At 44.4% G+C, this 16,430-nt stretch overlaps 1 protein-coding gene and 1 long non-coding RNA gene across 3 annotated transcripts in view; one reads left to right on the forward strand and one right to left on the reverse strand.

The window, feature by feature from the left end:
• LOC117401475 (protein ENL-like) overlaps positions 1 to 15,463 on the reverse strand; it is a 25,414-nt gene extending 9,951 nt beyond the window's left edge. The window contains exons 1-7 of one of the 2 annotated variants that reach the window (XM_059015119.1): positions 15,303 to 15,463; positions 10,032 to 10,212; positions 8,230 to 8,312; positions 3,767 to 3,910; positions 2,752 to 2,877; positions 1,243 to 1,893; positions 730 to 817 (exon numbers count right to left, since the gene is read on the reverse strand). In XM_059015119.1, coding sequence (XP_058871102.1) covers positions 730 to 817; positions 1,243 to 1,893; positions 2,752 to 2,877; positions 3,767 to 3,910; positions 8,230 to 8,312; positions 10,032 to 10,212; positions 15,303 to 15,314 — 1,285 coding nt within the window. In that variant the 5' untranslated portion in view covers positions 15,315 to 15,463. Of the gene's footprint in view, positions 1 to 729; positions 818 to 1,242; positions 1,894 to 2,751; positions 2,878 to 3,766; positions 3,911 to 5,424; positions 5,527 to 8,229; positions 8,313 to 10,031; positions 10,213 to 15,302 lie in introns of those variants that run through there. The other variant, XM_059015120.1, reaches the window with a different exon arrangement.
• On the forward strand, positions 13,190 to 15,676 carry LOC131721872 (uncharacterized). The gene is made up of 3 exons (XR_009319949.1): positions 13,190 to 13,441; positions 13,586 to 14,067; positions 15,402 to 15,676. It is a non-coding gene; the product is annotated as an uncharacterized LOC131721872 (long non-coding RNA).
• The last annotated feature ends 754 nt before the right edge of the window (positions 15,677 to 16,430 follow it).

Below are 16,430 nucleotides of genomic sequence, written 5' to 3' on the forward strand. Positions count from 1 at the left end.
TCTGCTGTGATAGTAATCAGAATTCTAATTGACCCCAGCGCTGGCACTAAGTTTAAATTCCTTTTGAAGTTTATTCGAAGATCACAGCGCAGAAAACTCAAAATGTTCTTTTTCCAAACTCTGTGTTAATTTTAGGAACCATAAAGAACAGTCAAAAGTTTACGAGAACTCAGACAGGAAGCTGATGTCATCCCTCCCTTCTAAAAGCCTGTCTTAGATTCTCTATTGACAATGTGGGCCGCAACACAAGCTACAAAATCGCTGCTGGATCCCAGATAAAAAGATAACCCACACAGACAGGGCTTTTAATCTCATCCTGATCAAAGGCCTGCGCTTTCAGGCCCCCACAGCCTCTGCTTCACGTATTCCTTGTATTCAGTAATCGCCGGTTCCTAGTAATTCCCTTTCTGTGCTACAGCCTGACTCCCTTCCTCTTAGCAGTGTGTTGGCCAGACGCCTAGTCTCAATTCACCCCCCACCCCGCAGTGTTCAGTGGGAGAAATCTTCAGCTTTCATGTTCCATACTGAAACGGAACACCGCTGTATGACTCACCCTGAGCACCACTCGGCTGTGCTTCTACGAAGTCCCGATTAATTCTCTCTTACAAAAGGGGGAACTGGCCAAGGCATGAATCAGGAGCACTGTGTGTGTACTGGTGAAAAAAGTCTAAAACAGCCAATGGCAGCCACTGGTGTTAAGCAGAGCGTTGGGGATTGGGAGTGTGGTACCTTGAGTGTGGTTCTGCGAGGGCTCGAAGTCCGAATCGGAGCTGGAATCGGAGCTGGAACTGGAATTTGACGGACTTGACGGCACAGACTGGAAGGGGAAAAGGTAAAGAGGTCAAGCGCACCGACAGCAGTGGATTTAGCTGCATCTCACAATTCACTATACACTAAACTGTAGGGGTGCGTTCAACAACTGTATTCCTACTGCAATATGAGAGAAGTCATCAATATATTGAGAAGACTATTCAAAAGCACGAAGCAAAACTGTGATATAACAGTAATACTTTACATGCATTGATTATTATGAACATGAATTATGGTCTTAAAAAGCAAGACACACCACTGCATTCATTTCACTCGTGACTTGAGCTGGATTCAGAGCCAGGCCTCCACGGTGTGCATTCAGACGGATTGGAAGGCTTTTGTCAGAAAGTCTAAAGATTATTTTTGCTTCCTGCTTTTGAACACTCAGGTGATTTCAGTGTGCCGCTCTGGATGGAGCTCACCGCGCCTCACCTCCGATTTCGACGAGGCCTCGTCCTCGGAATTGGAGTCGTCCGTCTCTGCTGGCTTCTTCACCTCCTTCACTTCGGTGGTCTCGGTTTTCACCTTCTCCGGGCGGCCGCTGCTCTTCTCTTTGGGGGGCTTCTTCTCGGGGCAGCTGGGGGGGGGCGGGGCAGCGGTGGTGGCGGTGGAGGAGGAGACGCGGGGGGAGGTGCCGGTAACGCTCTTCAAACTCTCTGAGCTGCCCTTCTTCTGCTTCTTCGTGCTGGGCTTGGGGGACTCCACGTTGGCCGGCCTCTTACTGAATGCCTTGGGCTCTGGCTGGCCGCCTCCCCCACCAACAGCCCCGCCCCCTCCCCCACCCCCTCCACCTCCGCTCCCCCCACCCTTTGGGGACATGCCCTCCATTTTGGCCTCCTTCAGGGTCAGTTTGGGCTCCTTGAACGCTGCTTTGGGGGGCGCCTTGACCTCCTCTTTGTTTCCCTTGCTGTCCAGCTTCCGTGCCGACGGGGCCTCCTTGGCGGGCTTGCCGGCCTCGCGCTCCCCCTCCCCCTTGCTGGAGCCCTTGCTCTCGGAGTCCTTGCGTGGCCGCTCTCCCCGGTGCTCCTTGGTCACTTTGTGAGGCTTGGACGTCTTGCTGCTGCTGCTGTCTTTACTGGGCTCCTGGGAGAGGTAGGCATGGAGGGTTTAGAGTAGAAGCGTTAGTTGAAAATCTGCATGTCAAATAAAGATGTTAGTGTTTATACAGTAGCGTGTGTGCAGCGCGATCATATTCAGAATATATTCACAGCACTGAGTGTGCTTCTAGTACAGGGACAGGAGGTAGAATGAAAGAGCAAGTCTTAGTTTTTTAGCTTTTTTTTCTTTGACTATGAGTTAAGGAGCTGGGATTCAGCTCTAGCTGTCTGCTACAGACACATGTAATATAGGATAGATCGGCCAAAGTGTCTGAACCCTTTCATGCACGTAACATTGAAAACAGTTAAAAATAAATAAATAATTGGTTTGGACACAAATATATTTTTCATTGAAAATGTTTTTTCCATTGCTTTATATGGGGGGAAAAAATGGCACCCGGCTCATATGATGTCATCATGCATTTGTGTCTTCCATATAAAGACTAGAAGAGAGTTGTCTTATTCATCCTCAGATGAGGTCGCCATGCATGAAAGGGTTAATATCATTATTGGCAGAAAAACAAAAGGAAATCTAGATGCTCTGTATATATCCAGAGCAAAACTGAGAGCACTTGTGAACAAAGGTGAAAGCCATTTAACAGACAGATAAATATTTACATTCAAACACAGTGTCTGAACAATGGAGAATCACAGTCAAATAAGAAAATCTCATTTAAAACTACAGGTAGACAAACGCTTTGACGAGTGGCTTCATCACCCTAATTAAGTGTTAGACGTTATGGATGGATTATTTTATTTTAACCGACTGTACCTTTCAGACAACCCACAAGAGAGCTTTTTATTCTGTCCGTTCACTAAACCAACACACTGGAATTAAACTGACCTTTGACCCGTGGGACGGTTTGGTCTTCTTGGGATCAGAGAACGCAGAGAGGGGGATTGTGGGTAACATAGGGTAGTCTGGACTCGGCCTGGTGACGGCCTCCGCTCCCTCGGGCATCACCATGACCTGGGAACGAGAGGAGGAGCAGAACAAATTAACCGTCCGTCTGTCTCTCTGTCCGTCCGTCCGTCTGTCTCTCTGTCTCTCTGTGACCACAGGAACGCCAGGTCCAGGAGTGAGCTCATCCGTATCAGGAAAGCACAGACACAACGTTTGCAAACATCATAGTAAAGCAGATTCATTACAGTTCATTATTTATTTTCATACAACGTCCAAAAACGTTCTTATTTACCACTGCAGGGTGAATCAGGGTGGATCTTATTCTGTGATCTATTTTGCATTCTTTCAAATCCAATGACAGAATGACAAGGTGAATCACACTGTTGCAAACGATAACGCTTTGCTCAGCAGAGTTTAATAGGAAAGTACTTCCCCGAATTCAGTTGCTAAATTTAGTATCAGACATACTTTCTTTTTCATACTTTGTAGTTGTATTGAGTGCTCTGTTTATTTCACTCACGAGGAAGGCGGTAACACTCCGCAACCTCTATAAATACTGAGCGATTGAAAAATAGGATTGTTGGATAAATGTTCAAGAACAAAAAAGGATTTCTGAGGATAATTACTTGTTTTTTTAGTATGAAAAAGTGGAAGTCTTGGTTATTACACACCCTCTCAACCACCCCCCTCCTGAGCTCACCCCCTCCTCCCAGCCCTGGCTCCTCTCCCCTCCTCCCAGCCCTGGCTCCTCTCCCCTCCTCCCAGCCCTGGCTCCTCTCCCCTCCTCCCAGCCCTGGCTCCTCTCCCCTCTTCCCAGCCCTGGCTCCTCTCCCCTCCTCCCAGCCCTGGCTCCTCTCCCCTCCTCCCAGCCCTGGCTCCTCTCCCCTCCTCCCAGCCCTGGCTCCTCTCCCTTCCTCCTCGGCCCTGCTCCTTTCCCTCTCCCTGCCTCACTCACCCCCCCTGCCTTGACCAGCTTGTGTCGGAACTCCCTGGTGGGGTTGTTGAAGGTGAGCTTCTCACAGCGCAGGTGATTGACAGGCGGGTTTCCTTCCAGGTTCAGGAACAAGTCGTAGGTAAAACACACTCTCTTAGGCTCCTCCTGCAAGAGAAACACAACCCCATTTCTTTTTTTTTGGGATTTTTTTTGGTGCTGGGTAAACGTGCATGGTTTTCACCAGCACAGACAACTATCTCGTCTAGGTAGTGACACCCAGCATTTAACTTTAAAACATGTTTTTCTAGGGGAGCGTTAAAGCTTCAGGCCATCAGGAAGGAGATTCCAGATGCTCGGGGCAGAGAGCTGAAATGCATTGTAATATTACCAATTTCACTTTGATCTCCTTGACTGAATGCTGCCAACTCCGTGCACCCTTTAGACTGTGATAAACTCACGAACTTGAGATGCAGATTAAGATACTCACAGCAACATGCAGTAAAAAAAAACACGTTTCATCAAAAATCAGACTTTAGCATGGCGTTTGCAATCATTCAGAGTGGTTCTTATTGGACTCAAACACTGGTACAGGTTTCGGAGCTGCTCTTCAGTTCTATCGGTTTGCTAGAGATATGTGTAACGAGGTACAGATCATGCAAAGTGTCTTTATAGAAGGAGGAGCCAGAGCGATCTGGTGATCAGCTATGCAACTGATCAAGCTCCCATTTGCTTGTTTTTTAGCAATACACTGCAGTGCACTAGTTAATACATTATTATTATTATTATTTATTTTTTAGCAGACGCCCTTATCCAGGGCGACTTACAATTGTTAGAAGATATCACATTATTTTTACATACAATTATCCATTTCTACAGTTGGGTTTTTACTGGAGCAATCTAGGTAAAGTACCTTGCTCAAGGGTACAACAGCAGTGTCCCTGACCGGGGATTGAACTCTCGACCCTCCGGTCAAGAGTCCAGAGCCCTAACCACTACTCCACACTGCTGCCCTATACATACAGCAATCTGTCGCATTTCCGTCCTCACCGTTAAATCCACCAGGATCTCTTCAGCAACGTTAGTTTAGTACTGAACAGAGAAGATTAGTTCAGAGATTGTAGATCCTACTAAAGTTTCCGTACACTGTGTTGTATGTGCTCCGTGCGCTGCCATTGCTGGTAGTGTCACGTGAGCTGTACAGGGAGGAACTTCAACCTCCGTCTCGATCTCCTGCCTGTCACTCAGCAGCGAATGCACGCACCCACACGGCAGACGGCTACCCTGTCACAAGCATGAATACCCTGTCTCTTTCTAAACAAGGGATTTATTAAAAGCTGAATCTCAAAACTATAATTGTGTGAATATAGTCATTGTTACAGCTGTGTATAATGGTATTTAAAACAGGATTCATTTATCCGCCCTGACTCTGGTCCCACCGCAGTCGGATATGCAATGGATTACTGGAACACATGTGTCTGTGGCAGACAACTAGAATTGAAAAGCAGCTCCTGAACTCATAGTTAAAAGCACCTCAACACAGACTTTTAGATATTTGAATTGGAAGAGCAAAACACCATAAAGGTAATGTAAGTAACAAATAAATACAAAAATGTGACCCTTCTTGCTTTTAAAGTTTTCCAATCTGCCGTTACGTTACCAAAAGTAACTGCTGTACTTACCATACCCCTTCCCACACAGACTGCCAGTACGTGCAGCTCAGGTGAGCTCCAGACCCTCTCTAGAGCTGGATTTAACCAAGACCAATAACACCCCCACCAATCAGATAAAGAAGCTGGAACAAGCAGAAACTGGGATGGTTCACTGTAGCCCCGGGAAACGTTCCCTACATTCCACAAAAATGTGGAGGAGCACCGTACCCTGGGGAGTGTTCTACCTTCAACTGGATTTTATTACTGTTTTTTTAGAACAGGATTAACCTTACAACACAGTACAGGGATGTCAGGAACACGCTGTATGTCTGTTCTAGCAAGTACGGACACACAGGCATTCCCAATACATATTGAAGAGCAGAGATCCCAAGATATAGCCCTTATTTGAAGTTAAAAAAAATAAACAACCAAATACTAAATACAAAGAGGGTGTGTCCCCAAGCCACACTGTTTCATTCTAACTGCTTTTGCATCTGTCACCCCCAGCTATGCTGCTAATTTAACAAAGGAATCTGCCAGTACTTACTGAATTGTAACTCAGCTACAAAACCAGTTGTGTTCCAGTCTGGGAGGGGTGAGAAACTAACAGCTTGTAGTACAACCCCCCCAACCCCCACTCAAACTAATCTTCTCTAATGTGTAACCAGGGCAGGTGCCGCAGGGGAAACATTTATTATCTTGTGGAAGACTGCTGTTAGTGTTACACTGTTTCCCAAACCCCAATGAACAGGTCAAAATGTGTGCTGGTGCAGCAGTGCTTTAAGACAAGGGACAACTCACAACACAGTAAAAACTAAAAGAGGTCTTGGGCACAGAATATCATTTCTATAGGATTTACTTCCACAGAACATTAAAATTATGCAATTACTTGTTTGAAGTTGAGGAATGGCACTGGTGTAACCCGTCTGCCCACATTTTAACCCCAACCCAAATACTTGTATGACGTGAAGTACAGTAAACCACGCCTGAGACCACGCTGCAAGCCAGTCCAGATTTGCACAGGCTACTGACAGAAATCTGAAGTCACATTCACTCCTTGATTCAGTATTAAGACCACTATGTGCCGTCCCAAACAGATCAGCTCTCAAATTTGTATTGTAATAAAAGAAATGGACACATTTTTACTTTCAGTAAACCTGAAACTTTATCTTCACATCAGCAATGCTAAAGCATTAACTGATACAGCAAACACACATCTTTTAGGCAGCCTCAAAGCACATAGCAATGTTCATTATCCCCTTTATACTACAGCTTTTAGTAAGAAGTTCTCTCTCTTCTTCATCTTTCAGACGGAAATGTCGTTTTCAGCTGCATTTCAACACTATCAAAGTGTAGGCTGAGAGGCTGTGAAGGGAAGTTGTGGTGACCGAATGGGTTCTCTCTGCTTCAGAGCTCAAACCCACTCGCAGAGCAGCAGTGATAACGATGCTCCAGGCGCCACTACTACCAGGAGTGAAATGAACAGGAGTTTGCACAATCAGGCCCCTGGTAAACCTGCACTGAACTGATAAGACTGCTTCTCATGACAGCATGGCTACATCTGCATGATTCGGATACACGACTATGCTAAGTTTCATCACAAATTGCATTTCCCCTTTTTTTTTAAAATCTAAAAATGACATGGGATGCCAAGTGCCTCCACTATATCCAGCACAACAGGAGCCTGCTTCCCTGCTGGTAGGGGATTTATATCCACAGTGCAAGTGGCTTGAGCATCCCTGGCACTCAAGTACCTGTAGTTCCTAATGCTGCACGCTTTAGAAGCATTATTTGCAATTGAAATGATCCGGCTCAGGTAACACACATTATTTAACTAGCACTCGTACAAGGCTTGGAAAAGCCTCAGCTGTTGCATAAAGCAATGGAAATGAGGGATGAGATTCTACTTCTCATTAAACCAGGAGACTGAGAGAACGCATGGTCCTGGACTGGATTCAATCTCTATCTCCTTCCATTGGCTCTCTCAGAATCGGTTTGTGTTATTTGTTTTTTTTTCCCAGTTTCACACATAACCAATTAACTGTGTTTTTCGCAAATACAAAATAACACGAAATCAAACAAAACGCAACATAAAAACGAAATCAAACAAAAAAATCACAAACACATTTTTGGGAGGTTTATACAAAAAAATACTTGAAAATGAATACTTGCAATCGTAGTTGTCAAGGCTCAGCCGTTACCATAGACGCGGTCTGAAGGGAAACGGAAGCTCTCTCTAGAACTTGCCCAAATGTATAATTTTGAGCGAACGCTGAAAAGAATTTGAGCATGAGGGGATGTGTGAGGCTGACAGTGCCAAAACAACGATGTGCCGATTTTACAACAGTGGGCTGGAATGGGAGTGGGAATGTGCTGTCGCTAAGCATTAGCTGTGTATTCCTTTTCGGGAAAATATGGCTTGTTTGCTTGTACTTTGCATTAGTATGCTAATTCTTTGTTTTACTTCAGTGGTGCAAACATTGCACTGGAGCAAATGCTGTTTTGGTTTTGAATAGATTTGAATGAATGAATCTGCTTTGCTTAGTGTTTTAAATACTGAGAAACCCCATGCTTGTATACTGGAGCCCTGCTTCAGTGAAATGGGACTGAAGTATAAATCCTATCCTTTACTTTAAGGGTAGATTGCTGTATGTGCAATTATGATGACAGCCCCACAGTAGTAGAGCAATATAAATATATATTTTTGGATTTTATCTTATTGTATTTTTATAGAGGGAATGGGCAGTATTTACTGTAAATAGGCAGTCATGTCATATTGTTTCTTTATATAAACATAAATAAAAAGATTGTTAGATAAGGCAAGGCTGCACTCACCTTGTTTTTGAAGTAGACCTCTATGGGCATAATGAAGCCAGCGTAGCCCGACTCCTCCACTTTGTAGGGGGGCTCCTTACACACTGTGGGGGGACGGGGGGGGGGACACAGGCATTAGTGTCAGCATCGCACAGCTGGACTGACTGCTTCAACATGCAGAGCAACTTCAAAACATATAAGACAGACAACTGCATCTGTTTCACACATTATTCATGCATTGGTTTCTTTGAGACCATATTGTTTTAAACAGTCGTTTCTAATACAAACAAATGCGTTCGTTTGAATATTCAAACATTTGTCTCGGCACTAAAATAGATAAATATGTTTCTGACCAAACTGAACAGAATGCAACAGCCCTTCGAAAGTTTCAGAAGCTTAGTGCACGGGAAAGCAAAGCATAGCTAAAAAGCCAAAAGGTTTTCTCTCTCAACTAACCCTGCTCACGGTTACTTAAAATGATATTCCCAAAGAAAACAATACCGCAGAAACATCAAGTCAACAACTGCAAAACTATCTGCCTTTCCAGTTCAGGAAAAAAATACCAGCCATGTTCCAGTAAACCAGGCTCACTTTTAGACTAATCTGAAATGTAAATTCTCTGTTTCTCAGGTACGTTGTAAGCAAATGTGTCATGCTTTGCATTTTTTCAGTTCTAGAGAATGTTATCAGTGGAGTTTTACTGAACGGAACTTACCAACATTGAAAACAACCGCCTTGTTTCTAATACAGTAGCTCTCCCCTAAGCAATGAGCCTGACTGTTAGGCTGTGCCTGCCAGCAGCTCAACAAATCCATATTATAAGCAAAGAGTCAACCCAACCTTGCTCCTCTGGTAGCTGCTCCCCAGCGCAGTGCCCTGGGTAATCGGCTGGCCACTAAAACGCCAGAGCTGGAGGCCAGTGTGCTTTCCAAAGAGTGCGACCGCTTGACTCTGCTTCTTACCCCCCGCGATCCCCTCTCTCTCTCTCTCTTAACACAGAGAAGCCTTTCTTCACAGCATGGCTAATCAGCACCTGTTAACCACCGTCATCTCAGCCCTCCCCAAGCTGCTTGGCCGGGGTCAAAGTTCAGAACCATCCGATAGGCTGGCCTCTGCGGAGGTTTCAAGGCTTCAAGCATCCCTAGCCAATCAGAGTGCAGTACGACCTTCACCAGAATGAGGACTTTAAATGCGGAAAAAAACACACAGCTTCTTAAGAAATGAGTTCCCAGGTTGAACCTGACGTTAAGACCTGTGACTTTAAACACAGTTCTCAATGAAGACCATACCAGGGATGGGAATAAGACTCCTATTGCATACCAGTTTTACCCATTCCAGTTTTTACTATGAGCTTGATTAGCCCCAGTGTATAGGTAACAAGCTCAGGTGCAATATTGTGATTCCCACAATCGTAATTGTTGTGCAATTCCGTTTGTTATTTAAGAACTACACTAGGTTCAAGAATTCTCATTTTGCAAAGCATGCCTCCAACAGTTTTGAGTATGGAAAGTGAGTGTTTCTTCAAAACTGAGCATTTGAGATGCAGCTAATTGAAATATACAGATTGGTGCAATTATTCTGTTGGCTACAAGCAATTATTAAAGTCTGAGGTTGAAACAAGACACTTGGACTGTATCACGTAACAGAAGCCTGGGATAAGAGTCAAAGACAGAAATCCTGAGGATTTGGGGTGTGCAGGTCCCCCTAAACTAAATCGGGATGAAGATATCATTTAGATTTTTATGAAACTGAGGCTCTTAAGAGCAAACACTGGACCTCCACCCGCCCCTGCAATCCCACTCCTCTCCCCGTTTCCAGCTCACCTCGCTTGGGTTTTGGGAAGCTCTCGTGAAGCCTGAAGACCACCCTCTCGACAAAGTGCTGGATGTCACACTGCTCGGGGCCGCGCACGAACACCATCCAGTCATGGGTGAACCCCTCCGTGGTGGGCTTCTTGCGGAGCTGAGCACGATGTCCCAACTCCAGCTTCACCTGCACCGTGCACTGCCAGGAGAAGAGGGGACAGGGGATCAGGGATCAGGGGATTTCTCCCAGCACTCTAACACAGATTGCATCCAACTGTACAGTTAACATGTAGTGAAAACTTCATTCAATATTCTAAAATGCCTCATCAAAGTAAAACGGCAGAATATTACACCTGGGAATTCCCTGACCTTTTTAGCAGAAGAAATATGAACTCAAAAACGAATCTAAGCTGTAAAAAGTGATGCACAGAGGGTATAACTATTCAAATTAACAAGAAAAAAAACACATTTAAAACAGATTTTTTTTTTTTTTTTTTGTAAAATTGCCATATATAACCGATAAAGCCTGAATTTTGCTAAGACTGAAATTGGTTAAAAATAAACACCGAAATGTTTAAAAAAAAAAAAAAAACACCGAAAACCAGAACCCCTGATTATAATCCAGGACAAGACAGTTCTTACAAATCGGTTACAATGGTGACCATTCAAAAATTGCAATAACCCGACTCAAGTCGAAGTTTGCCAGTATATATTCTGTTTCAGATTTCTTTATTGCACAGCACTTGTAATAATAGAAGTTTCATCACAATTTGATGAATAGTTCTAAAAACACATCACAGAAAACACAGACCATCTGCATTCACAGGATGTTCTTACATCAAATACACACGCAAAGTGTTTTTTTTTTTTTTCTAAAAACTGAGGCAACCTGTTCTTAAGATCCTGCAGCAGCCTTAAAAATCACAAGAACACATGAATAATTTAAAAGATGCAGCACAATTCTAAACATCTCAAATCTGACAGTCATAAACGCACATCTCCTCAATACTGCATATGCATCTCCAAAGAGATATGAACCAAGGGTTGAACAAAACTAAATTGACCCTGGTCCAGAAGTTAGCTACTACTGGATATCACAGGGATGGGAATAAGACTCCTACTGCACAGCAGATTCACCCATTCCAGGTTTTATTACAAGCTTGATTAGCCGCAGTGTACAGGTAACAAGCTCAGGTGTATCTTATTCAGCTCCTTGTAAGAGCAGGCATGGATCACACTGCTATGCAATGGCAGTCTTATTTCGATCCCTGCACCACAAAACAAATGCAGGATTTGTAATGCACAAAGAAGGGAAGTGGACAGATGTACCACACATAAAGAAACTGCTCCCTGCCCACGCATTCCAAATACAGAATTCGCTGTAAAAGTCAAATAAAAACATTACTACAACTAACAGTGCCATCAGGAAATATGAATAACGTGAATAGTGCATTTTGTTCTGCCCACATAAGGTCAGACGCTGGTTAGTCAGTGTGGTTATAATGATATGGTGTTAGTGCACACGCACACAGGCACGTACAAGTTTCAACTTGATAGAAGCATTACACCAAAACACAAACCTCAGAAAAACACACAGCACTGGTCATAGGTATTCGCAATTTGTATATTTCTCAATGTTTTTTTCGTATTGTTTATCAGATGCATCAGCCTTGTTCTACACAATGTTTTCTGCCGTGTATCTGTTTCTGTTGTGTATCTGTGACAACACTGAAAAAGGGTGATATTTCAGGCAGGAAACTGTGGAGAGGGTGTCATCTCATGCAGTTTGGGTTCTGGCTGATTGTGCGAAATGACATCTCATAATAAGAGAGTGATGGAAATAAGACTCCCATTGCATAGCAGTCTGATCCAGTCCCGGTTTTACGATGACTTTATTAAGGCACACCTGAGCTTGTTACTTGTACACGGGCTAATCAAGCTTGTAATAAAACCTGGAATGGGTGAAACTGCTATGCAATAGGAGCCTTATTTCTATCCCTCAGAGACCCGACACACAATGGATTACTTTGGTATAAAATCACAGAAACAGATCTTGTACTTGTAATTATGCTGTATGTTCTGTATGCGCGATGACATCTGTCCACAGGATAAGATGTAGAGGCACATTGATAAATCATTAGATCTCAGAATTTACGAGCTTGATTAGCCCCAGTGTGTAGGTTACAAGCTCAGGGGTGTCTTATTAAACTCAGAGTAAAACCAGGAATGGATCAAACTGTTATGCAACAGAAGCCTTATTTATGTAATATACAGGGGGTAAAGAAAAAATGATACAATACAGCTGCCATTACAGTCAGTCCATGAACTCTCTACTAGCTTCTGAACTCTGCACAACTTCAACCTGAGACACCGCAGCTGTCTTTCAGATACACTCGCTGTGCCTTGTGGAGAGCTAGATGCCACTTTGATTTCTGCTACATCTTTGCCGTTTCTTGTCCACTTTAGATTGTGATCTGTGCATGTAAACAACAGCACGACCTGCGTCAAGGATGTTTGAAACCACACACTGAGTGAGTGAACTCCGACACCACTTGCCACTCCAGCTAGAGGGCGAGGTGCCCAGTTGTTCTGCACAGTAACGAAGTTCTCAAAAATGCTCATGTCCCTGTAGCTGTGGATCACCAGGATTCTTTAATCAGTCAACGCCTTCAAATAAACCCCTGACAAAGTACAAACGACCAGATCACAACTTGGTGCCAAAGTCATTTAACAGCAGGGTATAGAGAAGGCCATGTTACACATCCTGGAGTTCAGAAAGACTAGCATTTGTCCACCAGAGCAGGGCTTGAAAGTGACACTAGCCCTGCACCCAGTCCAGTTCTGACTTCCCTTGTTCTGCTATATTGATATGATCAGGAGACTGAACATGCAGGCCCTGGTAAATCTGCTCTGAACTGATCGCACTTATCACAGCTGTAGATTTACAAACAGCAGTTCATGCAGCCAGGAGGAACAGTTTATTCAACATCGAACTTCCAGCCCCTGATCATTTCAATAATATACTTAGTTAAGGCTAGTACTGAAACCCAGGTCTGGGTGCAGGGTTAGTGCGAGTTTTATGCCACTAGAAGACCTTGGATCACATGTCTTTCAATACAAGTGAACGAGAGCTGCCACCGACTGACGTTAATCAGGCCGCGCTGTATTTATAGACACACTCCTTGGCAAACGCAATTGCAACACTTTTCTATTTGACAGGTCAATAGAGTACACCCCCTCCCTGTCTTCAATGATTTACAAAGGTTTCGCAACGACAATAGCACAGCACTGCCTGCCACTTAATATCCACAAACGGGTTTTCTTCCACAGCTCAAAAGAAGACAATGCGATCCAGAACAAATACACTATCACAGGACAGCTAGAATAGAATAATCTGCATCCCCTGAAAGGTGTACATTTCCTACACGGTAATAACAGAAAAAAAAACGAGTTAACACCAAAATGTCTCAATGAGAAGTCTACAGCATAACCCGGCATGGATGCCTCTAAATGTCTTTGTGCATGTCAAACTTATCATGGAGTCTTCATTCAAGTTCACCTTTTCTTTCTAGGTTTTCTAGACATCACTGAGCTTACAATGCCTCCACAATGTTGATCCAACTGTAATGCAGCGACAGGCTGATTACTCAAAGAGGAGAAGAATGCTTCTTGGAGAGACAGTAACTTGCATCTGATGAGCAAGATATGAAAACCATAAACCCCGCCCCCAGACCTGCTCAGCTCCGAGACAGATTCGGGTGTCTTGCGAGGCCAGAGATTCACGGTTTGGTTCTCGCTCGGCCAGTGGAGAGCCACCCGTACCGCGAGGGCCCCAGGGCTTCACGGCTCGGCTGTGCTGGTGGAAAGGAATATTAGAGTACCCCAGTTTCAGTGGACAACAGGACAGCACAGAGTGTGTTCAGTGGAGTTCTAACTGGGAAGAGACTCTAGTAGGTCAGCAAGAACAGCCGGGGGGACACTTAAAGGTGCGGACCAACATGGAGAGGGATGATCTACAGTGTTGCACCTTTACAGATGTCAAACGACTACACTAGTAAGTCTTCAAGATCTAAAGTCTGACACATGAACCTGAGGTAAAGATGCCCCCAAAGTTTTGTCACAATTGGCAGTTCTCAGTAAAATGTAAGCATGGTGGAGATTCTTAGGCAACCCACTATTACTTGCCAGTCACAAAAGTATTAAAAAGATGAGCCAAAACGCACTTTGTCAAAGAGTATATGTGATATATAATGTATTTAAGTTAGTAACCTTAGACAACAGCTTACACATGCAATGTAGGTGCTGCTGGAATTAGTTTTCGCTTGATATGCACGGGGTAATGGCAGATCAGTGACGTTACTCTTATTAATTGGGCCTGTAGTTCTCCAAGCACCCCACCGAGTTGCTGTACAAGGCTGCACTGGAGCTGGGAGATCGCTGCTGCTTGGGCTGCTCTGAGCTGGGGGAGGGATCGGATCGCACCGTGAGAGTGTGGCCTTCGCCTTGACGTGAAATTCCAGACTCGGGCAACCCCCTTCTGCGCCGGAGCGGCACAGGCAGCAGTGGCACATCTCAAAACCGTATCACACTTTTCACAGTACAAACTGTGGAGTTAGCGCGGTAGATTTACAAAATAACACGATCAGCGGACGGCCGTAGCTGTAGTATTCAAACCGGCATGAAATCAGTTAAGTGTAAGAATTTCAAAAGCATAGAAATTAAATGGGGGCCAAAACTAACACAACTCGCACTTGCTCGTTAGAAGGGGGAGGGGGGGGTTGAGTTTAAACTTTGGCGACTTTCCACAGCGGGTTTTGTTTTTTCTCTGAACTTAACGGACAAGTACAGCAAGGCTGGGGGGTCTGAAACAACAGCGATTATACTAGCGGCTACAATCCAGCCAGCCCCTACAATCACTGCCACTGGCAGGAGTATCTGACTGCAATAAACACGAGTAACAATACTCCCTGGTTTCCAACACAAGTCGGATCACAACCAACGCGCGCCGGCAGCACATTACCTCCCCCCCCCGTTCTCCAGAAAGCGTTACTCGCTAAACCCACAGCAAAGTGGACTGAACCGCCAGTCACCTGCGTGGGGGTATTCCCTTCTGACAAAACGGAATCAATGAATTCCACTACCTGATTGTCTCCGGTTTTGATTTCCAAGGCCTCGCCACAGCACCTTATTGTGTGTGTGTGTGCCGAAATGAATGTACTCTGTTTGGAAAACGCTTTCCTAAGCAGTGGCTGGCTAGTATAACCCACGCGAGAGAAGCGGCTGCGTTACCTGATTGTCCATGGTCTGCGTTTTTGTTGCTGCTGTTTTATTTACGGCAGATTTAGTGAGGTTGATCGCAGCTCCTCATTGTGTGTCAATTTCACCCAGAAACCGGAAGTCATTCTCCCCCTCCTCCAAGAGTCTCGCCAGCGGCCCAAAACAGAACGCTCCGCCAACCAATGGGATCTGCCAGGGGGCGGGGCAGCAGCGGGGGAAGCCAGTCGTATGGACGAGAAGGCTGGACTTCCTGTTGATAATTGACAGGGGAGGGTTCCAATGGTTATCCTGGAGCTGTCAGGCAACGCAGCCAGTGAGGGAGCGACGGAGGTTGGGACTGTGTTGCCATGGTGCTTAAAGATGCGACACGGGCGCCTTTTCAAAATGTAGAGGGTGGGTTTCATCACTTTTTTGATTGTGTAAATTATTTATAAATATGTTTTTTTTTGTGTGCTGATAGTACATATTCTAAATAAAACATATTATATTGTCTTGCGTTTTATAACGTGGGTTTTATATATATATATATATATAGTTACTGTGGTGTCAGTTTGCTGGGCCCACTGCTACAGTTTTGTACAAATTAGCCAATTTAACAATTTTACTGTTTTCTGACCAGGAGAAAAAAATGAAGGCTGAAAACTGAGGCTGCTTGCCTCGACGTCTGGTAATGCTGCGTCACATACAATGGAATGGTCCGTGTATATTCCGTCCAGTGTTTTTTTTTTTTTTTTTAAGCAAAAAGTTGAAAACGGAAAATTGACTCTCTTTTATTTTGAGCAGTAGTTCTGTCTGATTATGGGTTGACAGTAGCCGCTTGGTTGTCTTTTTTTTCAGATTTCAGGGTGTTTTAACGATACTTCTTGGGCGGATCCTTGTCAGGTAATGGCTGTCCATGTTGGTAAGGCCTGACCTAGACTAATAAAGTTATCCTCATTTTAAAAGGAACTTTAAAGATCCCCCGAACTGCACTGTGTCCTTTTCCACACAACCACAACACATTGAAAGTGACATAAAGCATTGATGTAAGAGCTTGACACAGTTTTGCTTTGCTTGCTATAGTGACCAACAGAGCTTCGAGAAAACATCAATAACCTCCAGCTGCTGCAAGTACAGTATCAGGAACATGAGTGTCTATAT

This window comes from Acipenser ruthenus, chromosome 49 (assembly GCF_902713425.1).
Source record: "Acipenser ruthenus chromosome 49, fAciRut3.2 maternal haplotype, whole genome shotgun sequence".
NCBI lineage: Eukaryota > Metazoa > Chordata > Actinopteri > Acipenseriformes > Acipenseridae > Acipenser > Acipenser ruthenus.